The sequence below is a fragment of the Borostomias antarcticus genome (assembly GCF_949987555.1).
Source record: "Borostomias antarcticus genome assembly, chromosome: 6".
NCBI classification, from domain to species: Eukaryota; Metazoa; Chordata; class Actinopteri; order Stomiiformes; family Stomiidae; genus Borostomias; species Borostomias antarcticus.
This window is the reverse complement of record NC_140239.1, coordinates 22392396-22413403: the sequence shown is the minus strand read 5'-3', so window position 1 is coordinate 22413403 and position 21008 is coordinate 22392396. Positions and strand designations below refer to the sequence as shown.

The window sequence follows — 21008 nt, the reverse complement described above, 5'->3', positions numbered from 1 at the left end:
AGTTTTCCTCCACTGGCCTGGAAGTGATTAGTATATTAAAGTGCCCACCATAACACAAAATGGTAATATCAGGGAGTAGTTTTCATTTAGTAAATGTGAGTGATTTTTAGTCACCTTTCAACCCCACTGTTCCTCACCTACTGTACCTGCACTGTAGCCTATCTGGCGTGTGATTGGATAAAGAGCAGGAAGTGGAGAAGGTCTCATCATTATGTTATCCCAACATGTGAGGAGAAAGACACAGGAAATAGCTTACGGACTGACCTTATTATCAATGATCACTCGTTGTGATTTAAAAGGAAAAAGAAATCTGACATGGATATCTTAAGCTTTGAAGTCTCATTCGCATGTTGACTTGTAAAAATCACTCATTATTGGTTACACACAGTAACCTCCAGTTCCCAGTTCTGTCCTGCCATTGAATTGATAGGCTACAGAAGCTGTTTTTTTATTTTTTATTTACTGACTGAGTGACTGAGTAATGATCTAGGACTGCGCCAGCTCATCCACTCATCACAACCACTCAGCACCGACAGGCGATTCTGTCTGTCACTACTATTACAGAGACACAGAGACATCTGTAACATCCTGGCACTCCACCCACGTTTGTGGTGAAAATATATAGTTTGTGGCTAAGGCACTGCATTTCCACAGGCTTTGGAGGTGAAGTGATTTATTAATGATTTATTTGCATACCAACTTGAGTCATTTCGATGTTACATTACATTACAGTCATTTAGCAGACGCTTTTATCCAAAGTGACTTACAATAATTGCATTTAACATAGGAAGAGTACTTCTTGAAGTGATGTCTGTTTCTTTGGAGTGTTTACTTTGGGTAATCCATCCTGATGATGCATACTATTGATAATTAAGTTGTATAGGGATTGAAGGTGCTGTTAATGTGCTGTTTTATAAAGATTGAAGGTGCTGTTGAGGTGCTGTTTTACTCTGTATGTATCATTAAAGCTACATGAGAGAACTCAGCACTTTGGCGCCCCCTCTGGTCGTGATAAAATCGGCACTGCGTTTGAAGAACGAAACTTCCCACAATCCCACACTCACTCTAATGATGGGGGGAAAAAATGATAACAAACGTGCGTGGTGCAGACTGGATTGGAAGATTGTAGCTACTTTCTGGAAGGATGGCTTCAATGCAGGTAAATACCGGTCTTCTTTCTTTTATGTGCATGTAGATTTCGTTTCGCGGGGCAAAGTGTTTGTTGTCTTCCTGATATTGTGACACGCAAAACGTGTCACTTCCGTTTCCACCACAAGATTTCCTGCCAGTGTACCAGCAAGTACGCCGAAATTCTAAAATAATAAATTCACAGGGTCTCATGCAGTCTCATGTCACGAAAACGATTTTTGGGGTCTTGTTAAGGCCAATTCATAAACTAATAGCAAGTAGAGGTGAATATTGAACTATAAAAAAGTTATCTCATTGAGCTTTAAGATAAAAAATGACCACCAATCCTTTGTCTAGGGCTTTGACTGACAAACCTGCGATAGAACAGTGTGTTTTTTGTGCTAGGGTTATTCTGTTTTTATAGCAACCTAAGTGCTCTAAAAGCACCATCACTCTCCTGTTGTTGGGTTTGAAAACACGGCTGTAGTCACTCCTCATGAATGGGTGTTTCTCTTCCTCTGAGCTGTGGAAGAGGGGGATGAGAGCTAATATCCGTTCGGAGGAGAGGAGGTGTAGAGTTTCTGTGGAACCCTTCCCCCTCAACTCCCTCCCTGATCTGAGGTGTGTGTGTTACCAGAGGGTGAGCTTCCCGTCTCGCTCTGTCAAAGTGACTTCCTGACGTCACCGACACAGCCCGCTAAGAGAGAGGTCATACTAGTGGAAGGTCACAGAAGGGGATTGCGGCAGCTCACCCTTTTACTGTGCAGAGATCTTTATTTCTCTCTAAATCTAATGAGAGCTCAGAAGAAGAACACCATGGAAGATTGTGGCTAACAGTTTCTATTGAGCCTCGGGATACTCTTTGGAAGATGAATACCAGACATAAGGACTGCCAATATACACACACATACTGTATGTCAACAAATCCTCCTTCCTTGAGTGGACAAGAGGGGCACAGGAAGTATTATATGAAAAGAATGCAGGCAAAGGTTATAAACAGGTCATGAATTAGTACTAAAACACAATACTCAAATGATTGGTCTCTGGGGGACAGTCTCTTTGCATCCTGCAGTAAACTGTATCAACAGTGTTCAAACACAAGGTACTTGACCCATCCATAATATTCACATCTTTCCCCCATGTCAGTCTGTCTGAAAAAACACAGTCGGATATATTCTCACACAGGTGTTGTGTATTTGATGTTTGTAATGTTTTTCGTAAAGCATTAGTGTGGCAAATTGATATACATACAACATTCTAGTAGTCTTTTCCACTTTCTGTCCTTATGAGTTGTGTTGTAGTACTCGAGACCGGTCTCAATACCACTTTTTGAAGGTCTCGGTCTTGAATCGACCACATCTTTGTGCATGGCTGGAAGCCAGCGCACCATAGATAGCATTTGTCCGGTTGTCACTCCCTCCCTCCCTCCCTCCTTCCCTCCCTCCGTCGTGTTGTTGACCTGCAGTTCTATGTTGCCACCACAAGAGTCAGTGGTCCCAGCACACCAAAATAAATACACTATGACACCGCACACTTTCCTCAGTGGTGTAGTGCAGGCATTCCCAAACTGTGAGGCGGGCCTCCCTAGGGGGGGCCCAAAGAAATTCAGGGGAGGCGCGAAGGGATGGTGAGAAAAAAAAAAAGGAAAATATTTTTTATTTTTGAATTTTCTATGGTTTTTATGAATGAAACGTGATTTTAAAGGTCAGAAAATCAAAATAAATAATGGGAGAGATGTATACTAAATTTGTGGATAGTGCAGAGAGAGCCTCCCCCCACAGGCATGAATGTATTGTGCGAAAACATCATAACGTGAACTAGCAACAGTGCCACCGAGCCAACTTAGCTGTGTAACGTTATGAGCTAGCTAACGCTGCCTTGCAAAATGGACTAATTTGGGGAGTGGGGGGGGGGGCGCGGGTGTGTCACTGTTTTCAGAGGGGAGGTCCACATTGATGGAGTTTGGGAACCCATGTGGATAAAGCACCTGACTCCCATGCCAAAGGTCAGGGGTTCAAGCCCTGGTGTGGGAGATTTTTTTTTCGGCACTGGATGTTATAGAAGCTATGTAAAAATGGGGTTACCTGGTGGTGCTATGTCAGTTATTGAATTTATGTGCAGTAATTGAACATTTGAAATACTATTGAAATTATACCTACAGTATAGGTGTCTCAGTAATTACCCATTATATATATTAGGCTATACTTTGCATGTTTTTACCAGGTAATGTTTAGTAATTGGGGGACTATGAAAGGAAGGGTTACCAAAAAATGTTCAGTTAATTTAGCAATAGAAATCCATAAGCCTAGGGCCAATGGGCCTAGGATATAGCCAATAAACTACCGGTGGAATGGTGGTGGAGCAATAGTGGGAGCATTTCAGATTACTAATGGACCGCTGTCCCTGACGCCATAGGTCCGCTTGCCATTCAATGTGCAAATGGCCAGGAACCCGCCAGCGGATTCAGCCGGAGATCCGCCAGCTCGTCCATCAGGGACCCGCTGTAGGTCCGCTAGCCTTGTGTTATCTGGGTTTATCCCTTACCTTTGTCCAGAAACAGAAGCTTTAGCCACTTACCGCTACCATTAATGTTATGGAAGCTGCTGCTAGTTGTTGTGAGCTCATGAGCTAACTGGCTATCCCGCTCTTATTGTGCTGGATTAGCATTGGAAGCATTGGAACTGATGTGTCCAGGCGACAAGACCTATCTTAATTTATCAGACATTATTTCATGTCATTTCAATTCACAGCTATTTCAGTGGAATGACTAGCTTCTGTCCTACCAGTCCTGAACAGAAACAAGCCAGCCATGCACATAGGCCTGGCTGGACCTGGTCTGGTTACTCTTTTCTTGGTCTCAGATAAAGAGGACTCGGGATTTTATCAAGACCACAACCACAACTGGAATATCACTCAATTGCCTGTGCATTGGCTAATTTATTTGTTAACATCATTACTGGGATTGGATGTAAAACTTCCTGTTTCAAAAGCAACCAATAACTTGTCACTCATTTGCATGTTCCACATTTTATCATGAGTGTGTCATGCAGTGTGGAACTCGTACTGGTCTGGTTCTGGTCTTGACTCTGTCTCACCCTGACTTGGTCTTGACTCGGTCTCACCCCCCGAAATTTTTGGTCTTGTCTCGGTCTCACCCCCTCAAAGTCTTGGTCTTGTCTCAGTCTCAATACACTCTGGTCTCAATACACTTAGAGTAAGTGGTCTAGACTACAACACTACTTACAAGTCTTATTCATGGCAGCATTTCAGAGCAAAAGAGCGGAATTCACAAACATCATTTTCTCCACAAAGAGCCTTTGAGAGAATGAAACAGACACTTTTATCTCTCTGTTGCTGGGCTGCGAATACTCAGAGCTACCTCCCTTCCTTTGTACAAGAATGAGTGCTTGTGTAACAGGTTAGGCCGTACGGTAAGATACAGTACTCCACATCAAGACAAAATGTCTTTTTAGTGAGTCTGTTGGAAGAATACTATTCAGACAGGCTACATATGATTTGATGTTCACTGTAGATGTTTCGAATGCATCTGCCTGAACGCTGCTGGCTGTGCTGAGGTCTCATACAATGCCCTGCATAAATATAATGCACGCACGCACACACACACACACACACACACAAACACACACACACACACACACCAGGTAAAAGAATATGTGAAGCAAAAGCAGTTGTGTAGACTACTTTAGAGCTAGCATCCCCAATACACCTGATGTTGTTTTTGTTGATATCAGTCACAAGGACATCCTGATTGTACATTGTAGCTGTGTTTTTGATCTATACATGGACCAGGCTTTCCAAGATAAATATTCTAAGTACCATTATAACCAATTATGGGTACAGATGTAAACTCTGTATACTCATATTTGGAAGCCTGGGCCTTGCACATAAGTATACCAGGACTGGTCTGAACATTGCTGGCATGAGAAAGAGCAAACCCAAACAACAATATTGCTCTGTTTCAGCTATTATAGGCAGCTTGGCCGTGTGGAGGAGGGGCTATGTGTATCCTTAGGTGTTCTTGAATTGTCTAGCCCTATTATATTTGATTACTTGCTGTTATAATGCAATTTGTGGAATCAAATAAAGTATTCAAGTGTGTGTGTGTGTGTGTGTGTGTGTGTGTGTGTGTATGTGTGTGTGTGTTGGTGTGTGTGGGTGAACGAGCGTTGTTTGTTTTCACGTGTTTCAACCTCACCCAGTGTAATTAGGCTATCTCTTACCCTAACTCTATCTCAATGCAGTATGCTAAGTATTGCTGGTAACACTTTGAGATACTGAATGGAGAGCATTTGTCCGACAGCAGAGAACATGCATGGGTAGGTAGCTGAACTCACATCAGTGATTAGATTCACTTTTGAAGACAATGATTGTCAATGATGACGTGGTAATGTTGAAAACGTTGCATCATGGCAAGACGAGAATAGGCCTCCATTTTCTCCTCATTCATAACTAATAAAACACTTCCGTCGTGTTTCCGAGGTAAACAGGGCGATGACGGAGGACTTTCTTTCTTAATCAGTTGTTCAGGCGTAGCCATCGAGCACAGACGAACCAAGGGCTCAGGGCAGCGCTTGGTGACAGGGCTCTGGACGTCATGGCGACCTTGGGCCACTCAGCCCTGCTTCCTGTTGTTCCAGGCTAAGTGCCTGAGTGAGGTGACAGATCACCGACGTGCAAGGAAACAAGCCAATAACTGTTTACCTTTCTATTTCCCATTGGCCTTTACAGTCCAGAGGCTCCTCGCTAATTGAACTCACAGATGAATGCCGTTTTAACGGCTTGATAAGAACTGTCCTGGATAAACAAGGTTGCGCCTGACTGAAGTGTTTTCGAAGTGCTGTGCACCTTTTCCCCTTTCCTCCTCGAAACCGCTGCCTGTTCAGTGGTTCTGCATTTGTCCGCATAGATGCGTACAGTGCATAAAATGGAAACCGCCACTAGCACACAAAACCTCATGCAACATGGGCTTTAAGTACGTATTTCGGAATGCTCACTGAAACCCATCTGTATCCTGTGCATGTAGTCATTAACTCATTGCGCCCCAACCTGACTGTGGAACAGGCTGTACAATATCGTATGTAACAGGGAGGGGGGGTTATTTGCCCTCGATGGAGACTTATATGAGCTCAGATAATGGCATGAGTGCTTTGTAGATTAGAGATGGGCGCCCAGCTGTTTAGATGATAGTTATGTAACAGGCCTCCTGCACCCTGTTGCCCCATGACTCTTGGGTAGAGAGGGTTCCTGTGTCGGGGGGGAGAAAGACTGAGGGCTCACCTCACACTTCCCTCTCGCTCTGCAACCTCATCCAGTTATCCGTCGAGCTGGCTCGGGGCCGGCTCATCTGAAAATCTCCTCTAGATTTGACGAGTGTGAGGATGATGGGAGCGAGAGAGTGCAAGCGAGGATTGTGCCTGAAAGAGTCAAGCCAGGTTAATGGTGGTTTAACACAACAAGGGGATCAGCTGTGTGTCCACACGACGTCACGTTGCGTAGTTGTTGCACAGCGGTTTTTCATTAACAGATGCATTCCTTATGGGTCCCCCTGCTCACCTAAGTAGGCGTGGTTGTGGATGGCTACTGCCCTATTAGGGGATTATGTGCAAGGGACGTGTTCTGACAGTGGTCTCTGTGCAGGGGTTTGAAAAGCTGTCCCGTCCTGATCCTGTGGCTGGAGCTGAAAGGGTCATGTGAAAGTAAAAGCACAGGGAATACTGTTTCCTGTGATCAGCCCTCTCACAAGCCTGGTTTGATACAGAGATCTCTGTTTACCCAGAAGCCCCAAAAGAGGCATCGACCCTGCTTCATTCTCCTTACAGGCGTAGCTTGGTATTTAGCATTATAAACACTATTTATAACCCAGGTTATTTATGATCTATGTGTCATTAATTTATTTATATTTATGATCTATTTATGATATATATAATGTCTAAAAATGTTGACAGACTGTGCACTCTTGAGATATTAGTGCTCTTTACTCATGTCACCGCTAAGTAGGCCTACACAATGGATCTCTATGGGCATATAAAGTATATATATATATATATATATAAAAAAGTATATATAAAGTATTTAAGTATAAAGTATATGCTCACAGAGATCCATCCAATGTGTACTTAGCATTGACATGAGCAATGAGCAATAATATCTCAAAAATGCAGTCTGTCAAAATCTTTACATGGACTGTTATACTGTATATATAACAGTTACATAAATGACCTTATAACAGGGTTTATAATGCTGGATACCTACTCCTTTAAACATGATAGGAGAGAGGACAGAGAGGACATTCCTCCTACCCTGGGCAGGAGAGAAGCTGAAGCTGATCATGTCAAGCCCACCCTCTCTGCCAGTATGATTATATGCTGTTTTTATGGAGGAACTTGTGTCTTCTTCTTCAGGCTCTCTCAAATAGTAGTCAGGTGGTGCATCTATAGGTTTATCTACTGTAAGATTAATGCCTTTGCATGTAGTTTGAGCTACTTTGGCTGTGGTTCTGTGGCCAGAACGTCAGTTGGTGGCACGTTGATTTGTAATTGTATGTCAGTTGGTGACGGCGCCGATGTCCCAGGCTGCTCTGTGATGTGCGGATTGTTGTCTTATTGTTTGTCTCCGAGGGAGCAGAACGGTGTCAGTCGGCGGCAGCTTTGTTTGGCCTGCGATGCGTTACGGCCTGTCGGCTCAGTGTCATGTTGTTTGGGGCTTGTGTGGCGTGCCACCGCGGGGCTAATGGGCGCAGGGTGTCGGTGACCGGGCCTCAGGCATAATTCATGACCGGAGGGAGATTAATCGCCGGGCTCCTAATTGAGAGCTGCGCAAACCTTCCGCTGCGAAACCTTGTGGGTTCCATTTCCTGCTGTTGTCACGCTCAGTATGCGCTGAAGGCTCCTGTGCAAACTGCACCCCCCCCCCCCCCCCCTCCTCCAACCAGCTTCCTGCTGATGCTGTTCAAGCCTGGGCCCCCACAGTACAAATGATGAACACTTTCATTAAGTGGGTCTTTGACATGGGTCTTCTGAGAACTGTGCCCCTCTCAGTTTCCCCTAAGGGGTGTCGGAGGCGCCGCACAGTAGCTCACTTCTTTTAAACATCTCAATCTCCTCTCCACCCGCAGTTCCCAGAGTGTGGCTTCTTTGGCATGTACGACAAGATCCTCCTCTTCCGCCACGATCTCAACTCTGAGAACATCCTGCAGAGGCTGACGTCGGCGGAGGACATCCACGAGGGGGACCTGATCGAGGTCGTCCTCTCCGGTGAGTGCTGTTGTTGATGTCTTGGCAGATGCGTCACACTACTCCACCAAGCCGAGCGCCTGAAGAGAGGGGACAGTCAGTCACATGAAAAAATCATCAAAAACATCTCTGCATCATAATTTACAGTGGTACAGTACATACAGATAGATATATATAGATAGATAGATAGTACTTGTATTGAACTATTTTTGAATTTCCCCATTGGGGATTAATAAAGTACTATGTATGCTGGTTGAACCTTTCAAGCATACAGGTCAGTCTGGCCTTAAGGGCAGGTTATGTTCATGTCTAGAGTAGTGCGAGGCACAGTTACCCCTTTGTTCTTCCTGTGACACCCATGAGTGTCGCTCTTTCCCTGGACTCTGTTTAGCCCTTCTGTCTACATCTACATCATATTTTCGGCGGTATTTTCATCTCTTCTGGTGACCTCTTGCGGTCCTCCTGGTTGACAGGCTTAGGTGGGAAACTCAACCGACACCTGAACAGCTGCGCACCCTGACACTGTCGCCATAGGAATTGTGAAGAGCTTGAACTCTTGAGTCCCAACACGTGAGACTCAAACCCCAGGCCACTTCCTCACCTGCCGTTGTTTTTGGTGCAGCGCCTGGCAGAGCTGCAGACGTAGCGCGTCTAACGCAGCGCCTGCGGCTTTGTGCTGCGGATGAGAAGCTGTGTTTCCTCTCTGCCCGCGCGCACAGCCGTGCTGAGATCCTTCTCAGCTCTCTTGCTTCCGCTGAAACCACTCCCTTGGTCGGGAGGCGGCTGGGCTCTGGTCGCAATACCCCACTTCTTGTGTGTGTGTGTGTGTGTGTCAGGGCTACTTCTATCAGACGCAGATCTCTGAGGCCGATCTCTCTTAGCTCACTGCTCTGTGACCAGCACCTGTTTAAAAATAAATCCCCTCAAAACCCCAGGTGATTTTCTGCCCATGATTAATGGCCATGGCAGAGAGTGAGTGGTCACTGCTCATGTCCTTCCAGCTAGTATCCCCCTCAATCGCCCACACTCCTACCCACCTTCCTTGTGCATTCTCTCACTGCAATCAGACATTCATTTAATTATGGATAGTGCTCATTGTCTGGTGTTGAATAGATGGGCTTCCAGAGGATAGTACAATCATAAAAAGGGGGGAAAACACTAAGCCTAACATGAATGTATATTCATGATTGAAGTACGGTGTGTATTCATATGAATTACTGTAATGAATAGATAATGTGTATATTGTGTGTAAATCTGTTAAGTATGTTTAAATGCTGAAAAAAAACAGTAAAAAGATTAATCAGAAAAATGAAATAATGAATACTGTATGCTGCAGGTCTCAGACCTGAAGAGAGATATTTTGTATGATTGATTTCACTGTCGCCATAAAGATGATTGAGTTCCTAATATTGCTGTAATCGGCCTTCTGTGTGCTTGTCCAAGTGAAGCAAGCTCTCCTCTCTACAAAGTGAAAAATTCCCCCTTGGAACATCGTCTTGGATGGTGCACTCTTTGGGAATGTGGTTTCTATGGTGCTGTTTTTCATTACAGCCGAATGAGTATGAAGTCGGCCTTCATGTTAGCCGGTTGATAAAAGAGACGGGGCTGATGAGGACTAAAATTCATTTTCTTGGCAACAAAAAAGGAGACAGAATGGCCTGACATTGGATTAAAGGTTGGGCACAGCAAAGATTAATAGGTGGAGAGAAATCAAAGAAAAAACATTTGTGCCCTCAGAGAAAATTGTCAGAAAATTGCCAAAGACGTGCCGAGTCAGTTTCCAGTGAACGAGGGAGAGGAAAAGCCAACAGTCAGTCAGCACCTAGCAGTTAAATTCAAATGACTAATCAATGTCCTGTGTTAATTACGTCATATCAACTATTGTAAGTGAGGGCCGCTGTGACAATCCTGTTTCAGAATAGGTAGGTAGGTACTGTACATTATTAATCACTGAGGGGAAATTGCACTGTTACTCCAGCCACATTCAAGGGACATGAATGAAGAATGAGCATTACACAAACAATATCAACGTCCCTCTGATATGATATCATGATATCATTAAATAGAATTCCGCATGACGCTCAATGATGACACGTAGACTAAATGATGGGAAAAAGTGACGTGGACAATGTTTTGAAGTGGGTAGAGTGGGCTTCTCATTAAGTGGTTTCACGTAAATGGTTTGAATCGTGACTCATATAAAAGTTTACTTTACTTTTACAGAGCTGATAATGTGTGTGTTTGAATGTGCATTGAGTTGAATATCAGGACTTTGAATTACTGTTGACCTTCAGTTTGATCGTTTTTTTTCCTAATGGTAAAGTGTGTGTGTGTGTTTCAGCTCTCGCCACTGTCGAGGACTTCCAGATCCGTCCCCATGCGCTGTACGTGCATTCCTACAGGGCTCCGGCCTTCTGTGACGACTGCGGGGAGATGCTGTGGGGCCTGGTCCGACAGGGCCTCAAATGTGAAGGTAAGTTCTGGACCGTCCCCCCGCCCCTGGGCTTGCTTTGATCCCACTCATGTCCCTCATGACCAGGGCTTCACCTCAAACCAAGGCCCAGGCTCATACATGGTCTAAATCAAAGCCTGGGGAACTATGCAGCAGGATATCTTGATTACGGACTGCCTGGCTTTGTCCTCCTTCAGGACAGCTTTCAAGTTGGGATCACAGCCTTTGAGTGGATCTTACTGTAGTAATGCCAAGCTGTGGATGGATAGGACCTTAACGCTTTGTGGAGCAGGACAATAGTCGAAGGACAGAGCTGAAATTATATATATATATAATTATATAACCTTTGAGATGATCGAGTTAGAATGAACAGTGGACAGAGGAATGCACAGGCCATGACCTGAATGTGTCCACCCACTCTCATTGATCACACACAGCAACAGAATGAAAGAGACATAGACACAGAGAGAGAGAGACACACACACAGAGCACTGGCTTAGCAATTGTTTATCAATGGGGTTCTTTCCTCATAGGATGTGGGCTGAACTACCACAAGCGCTGCGCCTTTAAGATCCCTAACAACTGCAGCGGGGTGAGGAAGAGGCGTCTGTCCAACGTGTCCCTGCCTGGAGCTGTACTGTCCGTCCCCCGCCCAGCCCCCATCGAGCATGTCCCAGCGCCCCAGGAAGAGGTAGTCTCTCTCTCTCTCTCTCTCTCTCTCTGTACGATCCCTGGACTTTCCATGAATGGTCGTTGTTCCTGTGTTGTGTAAAGGGTTGTGTGGAACAGAACGCCATTTGAAGACAAACACATATTAACAAACACGCAAATTCACTCACTCACACACACACTCCACCATGCACGCACTGTTATAGATTTATTCTAATAATTAAGAAAAGAGTAGTCGAGAATGCCAAGGTTCATCTTTGAAAGTCCAAGCTGGTTACCTTTATTCCAGATAAGTTACGAGTTTGCAAAGTCGGGCTCAGAGAGGAAGGAACATCCACCAAGAGCCAAGATTATCTTGAGAACAGGGTATTATAAACAGTGTGGGTGTGACCATACCTGCATATGCAAATAACTCACTAGCCAATTATAGTGAGAAGGCTTGGCCACAGCTCAAGTGAACAAAGACAGGGATCAAAGATAGTTGGGAGGAGGGGACCCCTGGGGAGGTCTCCTGCCATAAAGTTGATTAAAAGGCCTGGAGATAGGGGGTCAGGGCAATAAACAAAGGGCAGCTTCTTGCTTTACACAATGTCTTGATACAGAGAATACACTAATTTGAATGTATCTATTACAAATTCTATTACAGCACACACACACACACACACACACACACACACACACACACTCCCCCATGCACACACACACACACACACACACACACACACACACACACACACACACACACTCCCCCATGCACGCATGCACACACATACACACTCCCCCGTGTATGCACACACATACACACAAGTTACAGTAGCCCTTCTCTGGAGCATTGGCTTGAGGCAAACCAATGGTTTTCCATTCGGTCTGGCCAATTAATAATTGGGAGCTGTGTTTATGTACAATGCTCTGTAGAGTATACAGTACCAAAACCCAAGGCTGTTTCACTGAAGAAACTATTTCTGAAATTAATAATTTTTTAAAAACATTTTCATTCCTATCCCGTCCTATACTTTCTCACACAACACTGAACTACCTAAACATACAAAGGTCTACATTCGTAAGAGAACTAACTAGTCCTCTATCCTTCAACGCATAATGATGACATATTCTTGAGATGCTCTTCTTGATTATTTTCCTTCCCATTCATGTTGTCTCTGTTCTGGTCAGTGATGGGATTGCAGTTGCAAAATTCCATGAAATCCATGGGAATTTATGAGAACTTGGGGAATTGATGGGAATTGGGGGATCTTTCGGGAATTGTATGGAAATGTATAATTATATGACACATACTGTTCAGTACCAGTACAATCTTCCCTTTTAATTTATCTCCTAGTTGTTGATTTATCTCCCAGTCAAGGCCTCTGTAACAAAGCCTTTTCATACTCTGCATGCCGTCCCCGAATCAAATCAGTTCTTTTGTGTTCATATACCGCAAGGCTACTCACTTCAGTTCAGTTTCACATCTGCAACTTTTAGCTGTTGCACATTCTGCACTTTTCTGAGGACAGAATGAATGAAAAGGATTAATAAAATACATTTTATCCACTGTGACGTTATGTTGAACCTGTCAAATACTCTGTAAAGATGCTTCTTAGTAAAGTAATATGCTAATGGATTTTTCTCTTTCTTTTGCTCTCTCTTATCATTTTCCTTCCTTTTATCTGTTGTTCATTCTATGTACTCCCCCACCTCCACTCTCTTCCTCTCTTTCCCTCTCGCTCCGTCTCTCTGGCCTGCTCCTCTCAGCAGCGCCCTCTCCTGGGTGCTGGCAAGCGTAACTCCTTGTTGAGTGGCAGGCCCATTTGGATGGAGAAGATGGTGTTGGGCAGAGTCAAAGTGCCCCACACGTTCTCGGTGCACACCTACACTCGGCCCACCATCTGCCAGTACTGCAAACGCCTGCTGAAGGGCCTGTTCCGCCAGGGCATGCAGTGCAAAGGTGAGGGACTCCGCCCAGATCAATGACATACGGCCATCAGAAGGATCTAAGTAGTCGGTTGTATGTTTTAGGGATCATGCATCATTATATTGAATTTTGGTTTATAAATGGGTGAACATGGCATGGCTAATGAAATGCTGAATGCTCACGTTTTCAGATTGTAAATTCAACTGCCACAAGAGGTGTGCCGCCAAGATACCAAGGGATTGTCTTGGTGAGGTTGTCTTTAACGGGGGTAAGTTTCCTTCAAAGTTTGTATGTCTTCTGATTAATTCATAAGAAATGACAGAGTTACGACAAACTCTCCTGAGAAATAGCTCTCCAAAAATAACACCCCCTCCTCCTTGTGTTCTCCCCCCCCCCCCCCCCCCTCCCCCAGAGCCGGCCAGCCCAGGCCCAGACTCAGAGGCCACCATGGAGGTAGACAACAGTGACGTGAACAGCGAGGGCAGCCAGAGCATGGAAGACCCCGAGGAGCCCTCCACCCCCGAGGACAAGATCTTCTACATCGAGGGACCCTGTCTGGACGGCGAGAAGGACGAGGAGACAGTCAAGGCTATCAGGTAGAGCAGTAAACAACCGCCTTATGTTTTATGGATTTTCTGTTCACATCTGCCACGCACGCTGGTGTATTGAATTACAGATTCTTCTTTTCATTTTTGCATGACAATAGTTGACATTCCTTCTCCGTGACTCTCTAATAAGCTCTTTACACAGCACCTCACATGGAAGTGAATGCAGCTGACGGCTCACTATGGCTCATTCACTTCCATGTATTTACAAACGCGAAAACTATGGAAGGGAAAAACAATCTGAGTTTAGTAATGATGAGTTTGTAATTCCGTTATTGTATTCAGCCTGTTATTTTGACTATTTTGGTTCTTGAAGTGGTGTTTTTATAATGAACTTTTAACATTGGAGTCAACGGGCACTTCTGCATTCTCCCATCTCTTACGTCAGACTCGACCAATATGGCAGCCACGGGAAATAGGCATATTGCTTGCATTTCATTGGAGGGAGGCATTCATGATAGGGGTTAATCGGTAGACATAGATTAAGGCAGTGGGAGTAGAGCCAGGTATGAGAGAGGGTGGAGCCATGTTGAGTGGAGTTGGAGTCATGTGTTGGGAGAGCAGGGTAGAAAAGAGGAGTCTGAGGTTTCCAAGTAGCTGCGTTGTTCCAGGAGCATTTACGTTCGCCAAACTGTTTATTTGTTTGCAATGGTGGACATCTCAACCCCCTGGGTTAGTTGTAAAATGGATCAACGTCTTGCCCTCCATCTGTACTAGCTACTACCGCAAATACCACAATATTATTGTGTGTGTGTGTGTGTGTGTGTGTGTGTGTGTAGCCCCTGCACCAGCAGTAACATCCCCCTGATGCGGGTGGTTCAGTCCATCAAACACACCAAGAGGAAGAGCTCCACCATGGTGAAGGAGGGCTGGATGGTCCACTACACCAGCAGAGACAACCTGGTGAGAAACCCCCTCTGCCTGGTGCCTCCTCAGAGATCGTGTTGCCTGTGCACGGCGCCATGCAGAACTGTACTTGTGTGTGAACCCTCTTCAAAAATATTTGAGAGAGAAGACTTTTTGGGTCGGATGGAATCCTATTGGCTGTTTCTGTTTAATATGTAAATGTGCTTACATAGAGCCCTGGAAAGCTGGACTCACAGACCCTGTTTAGACTTGGTTTTAAAATGTGTTTTGGATCATGACATTCAAAGTGGACAGCACTAAATACAAGTGTAAACAGCCACCAAAACGTTTTGTGAAACATTTCCTCAAACCACTTGCCGAGGTGGTCTGAGACGCATTTGACCACATATCTTTAGTAGTCCAAACGCTAAAGAACGTAACAGGAAAACACGTCATCAGTGCAGGATAATTTTTCTCCTTTTTCGCCTTATCCTGCGCTCTTTTTCAAGTTGTAAATGACTTGTGATCTATCAATCGAAACAGTTGGAATAGTCCTACTATGTTTATTACTTTGGTTGCTTTCGTGTGCACTTTTTTCAATCTGCTCTAAGTCAAACCGACTGATTATTGATTTGTTTACATGGAACACACACGCAGGCAGGAGTGAGTGAGTTACTATGGTTATTATATACGAACCCAAGTCAGCTGGACACATTTGGAGACGCATGATAGACACAGGTATAAACGATGATGTGTCTTGCTGTCCACTTTGAATCTGATCGTCCAAAACACATTCTAAAACCAAGTCTAAACGGGGTCACATGCAACAGCTGAAATGGTTAAACCATTTTAGAACAAAATTCTATTGTTTTCTAAAAAATTATATTGTTCTGAAACTGCCGTTTTCAAAATTCAATGTGTAAAAACTTATGGAAAGACTCGCAGCGAGATGGACCTTCTAAAAATAGCAAATCATCGTGGTTGTTGCATGTGAACTCAGCTTAAAAGTGCAATTTTGAACCTGAAAAGGGGTTTATCTGACCTGAAAAGGGTTTTATCAGGAACTTTTTTCCTCAAAAGGTTCCCATACAGAAAAAAGGGCTCTAAATTGCAGTTTAGGTTCTGTGTGATAACAGTGGTTTCATTTTTCAGAGGAAGAGGCATTACTGGAGGCTGGACAGTAAGTGCCTGACCCTGTTTCAGAACGAAAGTGCAGCCAAGTATTACAAGGTATGAGACCGTTTGCTGCATCTCTCATTAAACATTTCTTTCAAAAGAAAGCAATTACTGAGGCAAAGAAAAGGAATACTTTAGGAAAAATGTCTTTTATCTATCAAGTCATTTTCTGTGACTTGATAAAAAGGACTTAATATATAAAAGACATTTCTCCTAAAGTATTCTCTTTCTGTGCCTCAGTAATTGCCAAGCTCCTTTTATGCGTATGACCAATGAAGCCCTGCAGAATGTCAGGCCTCCTTTGAAGCTCACAGAGGAGGTGGAAGTGAGAGAGAGAGAGAGATAGAGAGGGAGAGAGAGAGAGAGAGAGAGAGACAGAGGTAGAGGGGGATCTGTGACGGGGTGGGGCACTGTGTTTGGCTGGTGCTTGGTGTCTGGTAGGCAGCCCGTGCGCCTGGTACTGAGATTGGGGAGGCAGAGGCATGTCTTGCCTTTAATCGGGGGAGGGGGAGGGGGAGGGGGGGGGGTGCTTCCCTCGACTGAGCACCCTGTCATGTGGTGCGCTCGGCGAAACCACCGGCAGTTCATCTGATACTGGCGACAGAGGCGTGCAGGGGCCCGGCTGACTGAGAGCCCATTGGCTGGCCGGGCTCCCGCTCTTTCATGTGTGTTTCTCTCCTGGTGGGTGTGTTGGCCGCTCGGCTAGTAGAGGAAGGAAGGCAACATTTTAAAGTGGAAAAGCCCCACACACTTCATTTCTCTGAGACTGTCAGGGAGGGAGGAGAGGAGAGACGAGGAACTGGTGGAGCCAAGAGAGCACTGGGACAGTTAACTAGGACCTGATAGTCGGTTTAAAAGAAAATCTGCTACTTCGCAGCTGAGCTGATTGGATACCCCAGGCCTCCGGGCCGATTATCCATTGTGACCCGCGGTGACCTCTGACCCTGCTTGCGTGACCCCCCCGTCCACAGGAGATCCCCCTGTCGGAAATCCTGCAGGTGGAGCAGGCCCAGGACTTCGCCAGCCTGGCCCAGGGCAGTAACCCCCACTGCTTCGAGGTCATCACGGCCACCGTGGTCTACTATGTGGGGGAGAATAACGGGGGCCACTATCACAACCCTGTGCTGGCAGCCTCTGGCGTGGGCCTGGATGTGTCCCAGGGCTGGGAGAAGGCCATCCGGCAGGCCCTGATGCCTGTCACCCCCCAACCCAGCGTAGGCACAGGCCCAGGACAGGGCAAGGACCACAGTGAGTACAGCACCGTTAACGTGACTGAGACTGCATTGTCAGTATGGGGTTGGTACTAGACAGCAAAATGACAAATCTCGGACTAATGGACTAAGCTGTACGTTAATGCATGTATTGTATTGTATTGCATGTATTGTATTGCAGTGTATTGTATTGCTGTGTATTGCTCTGTATACATTTACATGACTCGAGTAAAGTTGAGGAGTGCTTCTGTTTTGTAGTGTAGTAGGTGAAAATAACAAAATAACATGTTTTATAACACAGAGGGACTGCACTTTGACCTCCTCCAACCTGCGTATACACTATCACTATTACTATTACTATTACTATCACTATTACCCACATATTTTTTTTATTTCACTCAGGCAGATGTGGCCTCTGATATGAAAATGCAGTTGATAAATCAATTAATTAATTGACAGTACATAACATAAATACGTCTGAAGTCAGCTAATCTCTATCTTATCCTTTATTCAGTTAGGTTAGGTATGACACACGATACACGTGATAGTTAATTAGTCCCACACAAAGTGCCTGTAGACACTAGCACCACAGGTCCTGCTTCCTCCCAGAGTTCATCTGAAGCACAGGACCCAAGATTGGGTGAAAAGGTTTTGTTCCATTTGTCTGAGCAGACAATTCTGTATCAGTGCTACTGTGTACTGGTAATGTTACATAAGCCTGCTCCGTAGTGAGGGACACAGCTGGATGGCACGGTATCTGGTGCCCCGCATCCAGCACCAGACTGTGGATATAGATCACCGGCTGTGACCTAGATCTCCATGACCCAGGCTCTGAGTCAATCTATGGAAAGTACTGGAAGGCTGGGCTTTCACAAGCCTAATTTCCACTGGGTTCAAGCCTGAGGTCTTATTCTGTAATATGTTTAACCCTAACTGTGTCTATATCTTTGATTTAGCATCAGGTTATGCATAATGCTTGAAGATTCTGTGCCTTGAGTTTCATGTTGAAACTCATATTATGTTTCCCCTGCTTCTTCAGAGGACCTGTCTCTCAGCATTTCAGTGTCAAACTCACAGATAACGGAGAATGTGGTAAGCACACCCAGCATGACCTAGTACAGTAACAAGTATGCAATATGATGACATTCTGCAGGCTCTTACCATTACCGGTGAGTCGTGAATGTAATTCGAGACCATGAGTTTCATAGATACGTTCCCTTTCTTCCCCATGTAGGATATCAGTTCAGTCTACCAGATCTTCGCTGACGAGGTCCTGGGCTCAGGGCAGTTTGGGATTGTGTATGGAGGTGAGACGGTCTGCTTCTCCTCTGTTCCAGCCGGGCTACAGGGTTCCTGTACATTCAGAGTTCCCTCCCTCTCCGGTGGCTTTCTCTGGGAGGGCTGCCCGGCTTGTTTTTCTTTCTATGTCTTTCAAATAAACTTTTATTAGTGGAATTCCTCACCGTCTGTCGGTTCTATAGTTTAAGACAGCAGGAGAAACGCAGACAGCTAAATTGCCACGGTCTGCGAAGGAATCGTCTTAAAGTTGCGTTCGTTCTTTTGAATCTGATCGCAGAACCTTATTTTGGTTTGTAGGTAAACACAGAAAGACGGGGAGAGACGTGGCGATCAAGATCATCGACAAGATGAGGTTCCCCACCAAGCAGGAGAGCCAGCTGAGGAACGAGGTGGCCATTCTCCAGGTAGAGGACAGACAGCACCGAGGCACCGCAGACCTGGTCAAGATACTGTACTGTTTGAAATAATTTCAAATACTTACCTATGCTTCACTGATCATCAAAATGGAAGCGATGGGCTAGTCTCAATATTTCGAAACCCCACCCACCTAACATTCAAAGAAGACTCAAGCATGTGAAAGGATTCAAATACTATTTGACCCAGGTTACATGGCACAGGATAGTGCACATTTCAAAATGCATCTGGGCACCCTAGGATGAAATAACCCATGTGCTTACAGTGTAGTTTTACTTGATGAAAGCCAGGACATCGTACAGCATCATGATGGGACTTTGTTCTGGTGGTGACAACGGTGGTTAAACCCCTGGGTGTGTTATGGTTGGCCCTTCTTCTCTGTCTCTCTGTCAGAACCTTCACCATCCAGGAATCGTGAACTTGGAGTGCATGTTCGAAACCCCAGAGAGGGTGTTTGTCGTCATGGAGAAGCTCCACGGTGACATGCTGGAGATGATCTTGTCCAGTGAGAAGAGTCGTCTCCCTGAGCGCCTGACCAAGTTCCTGGTCACCCAGGTCCGTAAAGCAGCAGCAGCTCAATCACAGTGCCCTCTCCCTCTGAGTAACTAGAGACAGACTGAACCAGAGTGAATTGCCCGTAGGAAGTCACTTTCTCTGTGTTTTCTGCTTTCAGATTCTTGTGGCTCTGAGACACCTCCATTTTAAGAACATTGTCCACTGTGACCTGAAGCCTGAGAATGTGCTCCTGGCCTCAGCAGAACCCTTCCCTCAGGTGAGGGTTTTATCTACCCCGTCCTCCACCAGGCTACCGTACCTACTGTCTAAACTGAGGCCATGACTCGCTCCACGTGCCTCACCATACTGTTGCTTTCACCCGAGAAGCGAGGCGTCCGTAACGACCGCGCTGCCCGTCTCGTCCGCAGGTGAAGCTGTGCGACTTCGGCTTCGCCCGCATCATCGGGGAGAAGTCGTTCCGGCGCTCTGTCGTGGGAACGCCGGCGTACCTTGCGCCGGAGGTGCTGCGCAGCAAGGGCTACAACCGCTCGCTGGACATGTGGTCGGTGGGCGTCATCGTCTACGTCAGCCTGAGCGGCACCTTCCCCTTCAACGAGGACGAGGACATCAACGACCAGATCCAGAACGCCGCCTTCATGTACCCGGCCAACCCCTGGAAGGAGATCTCTGGGGAAGGTGGGGTGGGGGCAGGGGGGGCTTATGTGCGTGTAAGAGAGAGAGAGAGAGAGAGAGAGAGAGAGAGAGAGAAAGAGAGGGATAGAAACAGAGACATTGAAAGTTTTCAGTTGAAGAGAATGACAGAGAAAGTATGAATAAAAACATTACGTTTTTGATCGTCTTACAACCAAATTGGATAATTATCTCGACCGTCATCTAACTCTCCTCTTAGACAAGAGTCATACTCTTTTGAAAAATCATTCAACCACCATGTAATTGTCCATTTTATGTTTGTGTTGAATAGATTGTTGACTTCACAGAAGAGAGCTCCTGCAGTGGTAGGAGTGTCAGATTACTCTAGTCATGACTAAACGTACCCCTCAGAAATGTACTACGTTACCAGTGGGACGGCTAGAAGACCACCAAAGTATGTTACCCAGGGTCACTGTAGTTTTAACGGGTGGTCTTAACCTCTCCGAGGACTCCTTTGAGAAATCTCTCACCTCAGAAAGAGCCTCAGCCTGTCATTTCAAATTTGAGACCAAGCCGAGCTCAATGTTTTTTCAGTCCTGCTTGGCTGACCTTGAGTAAGCAGTGTGTTCTATACTAGTCTGCAGTGGCCACTGCCCAGGGGGGAAGGACACACAGTTTCAGATAGAAGTCTCAGATGTTCTTCATTTCCCATGTTGATTTAGTCTCTGTTTGCTGATGCACGCCCACAGCCACAGACCTGATCAACAACTTACTGCAAGTGAAGATGAGGAAGCGTTACAGTGTGGACAAGTCCCTCAGTCACCCCTGGCTTCAGGTAACAAGCACACAGCTACCATGAGCTATGTTCATATTACTGTGCCTCCATAATGTACGAAAATG

General features: G+C 45.5%; 1 protein-coding gene across 2 annotated transcripts in view; it reads left to right on the top strand.

The window, feature by feature from the left end:
- The window catches only part of LOC311310322 (serine/threonine-protein kinase D3-like), a 30783-nt gene that overhangs the window by 7469 nt on the left and 2306 nt on the right, over positions 1–21008 (top strand). The window contains exons 2-17 of one of the 2 annotated variants that reach the window (XM_084439756.1): positions 8264–8402; positions 10723–10854; positions 11367–11524; positions 13252–13444; positions 13602–13679; positions 13824–14007; positions 14796–14919; positions 16015–16092; positions 17010–17286; positions 18289–18341; positions 18484–18556; positions 18846–18952; positions 19356–19517; positions 19636–19734; positions 19886–20153; positions 20858–20943. In XM_084439756.1, the coding sequence (XP_084295882.1) occupies positions 8264–8402; positions 10723–10854; positions 11367–11524; positions 13252–13444; positions 13602–13679; positions 13824–14007; positions 14796–14919; positions 16015–16092; positions 17010–17286; positions 18289–18341; positions 18484–18556; positions 18846–18952; positions 19356–19517; positions 19636–19734; positions 19886–20153; positions 20858–20943 (2211 nt within the window). Of the gene's footprint in view, positions 1–8263; positions 8403–10722; positions 10855–11366; positions 11525–13251; positions 13445–13601; positions 13684–13823; positions 14008–14795; positions 14920–16014; positions 16093–17009; positions 17287–18288; positions 18342–18483; positions 18557–18845; positions 18953–19355; positions 19518–19635; positions 19735–19885; positions 20154–20857; positions 20944–21008 lie in introns of both variants that reach the window. The other variant, XM_084439757.1, reaches the window with a different exon arrangement.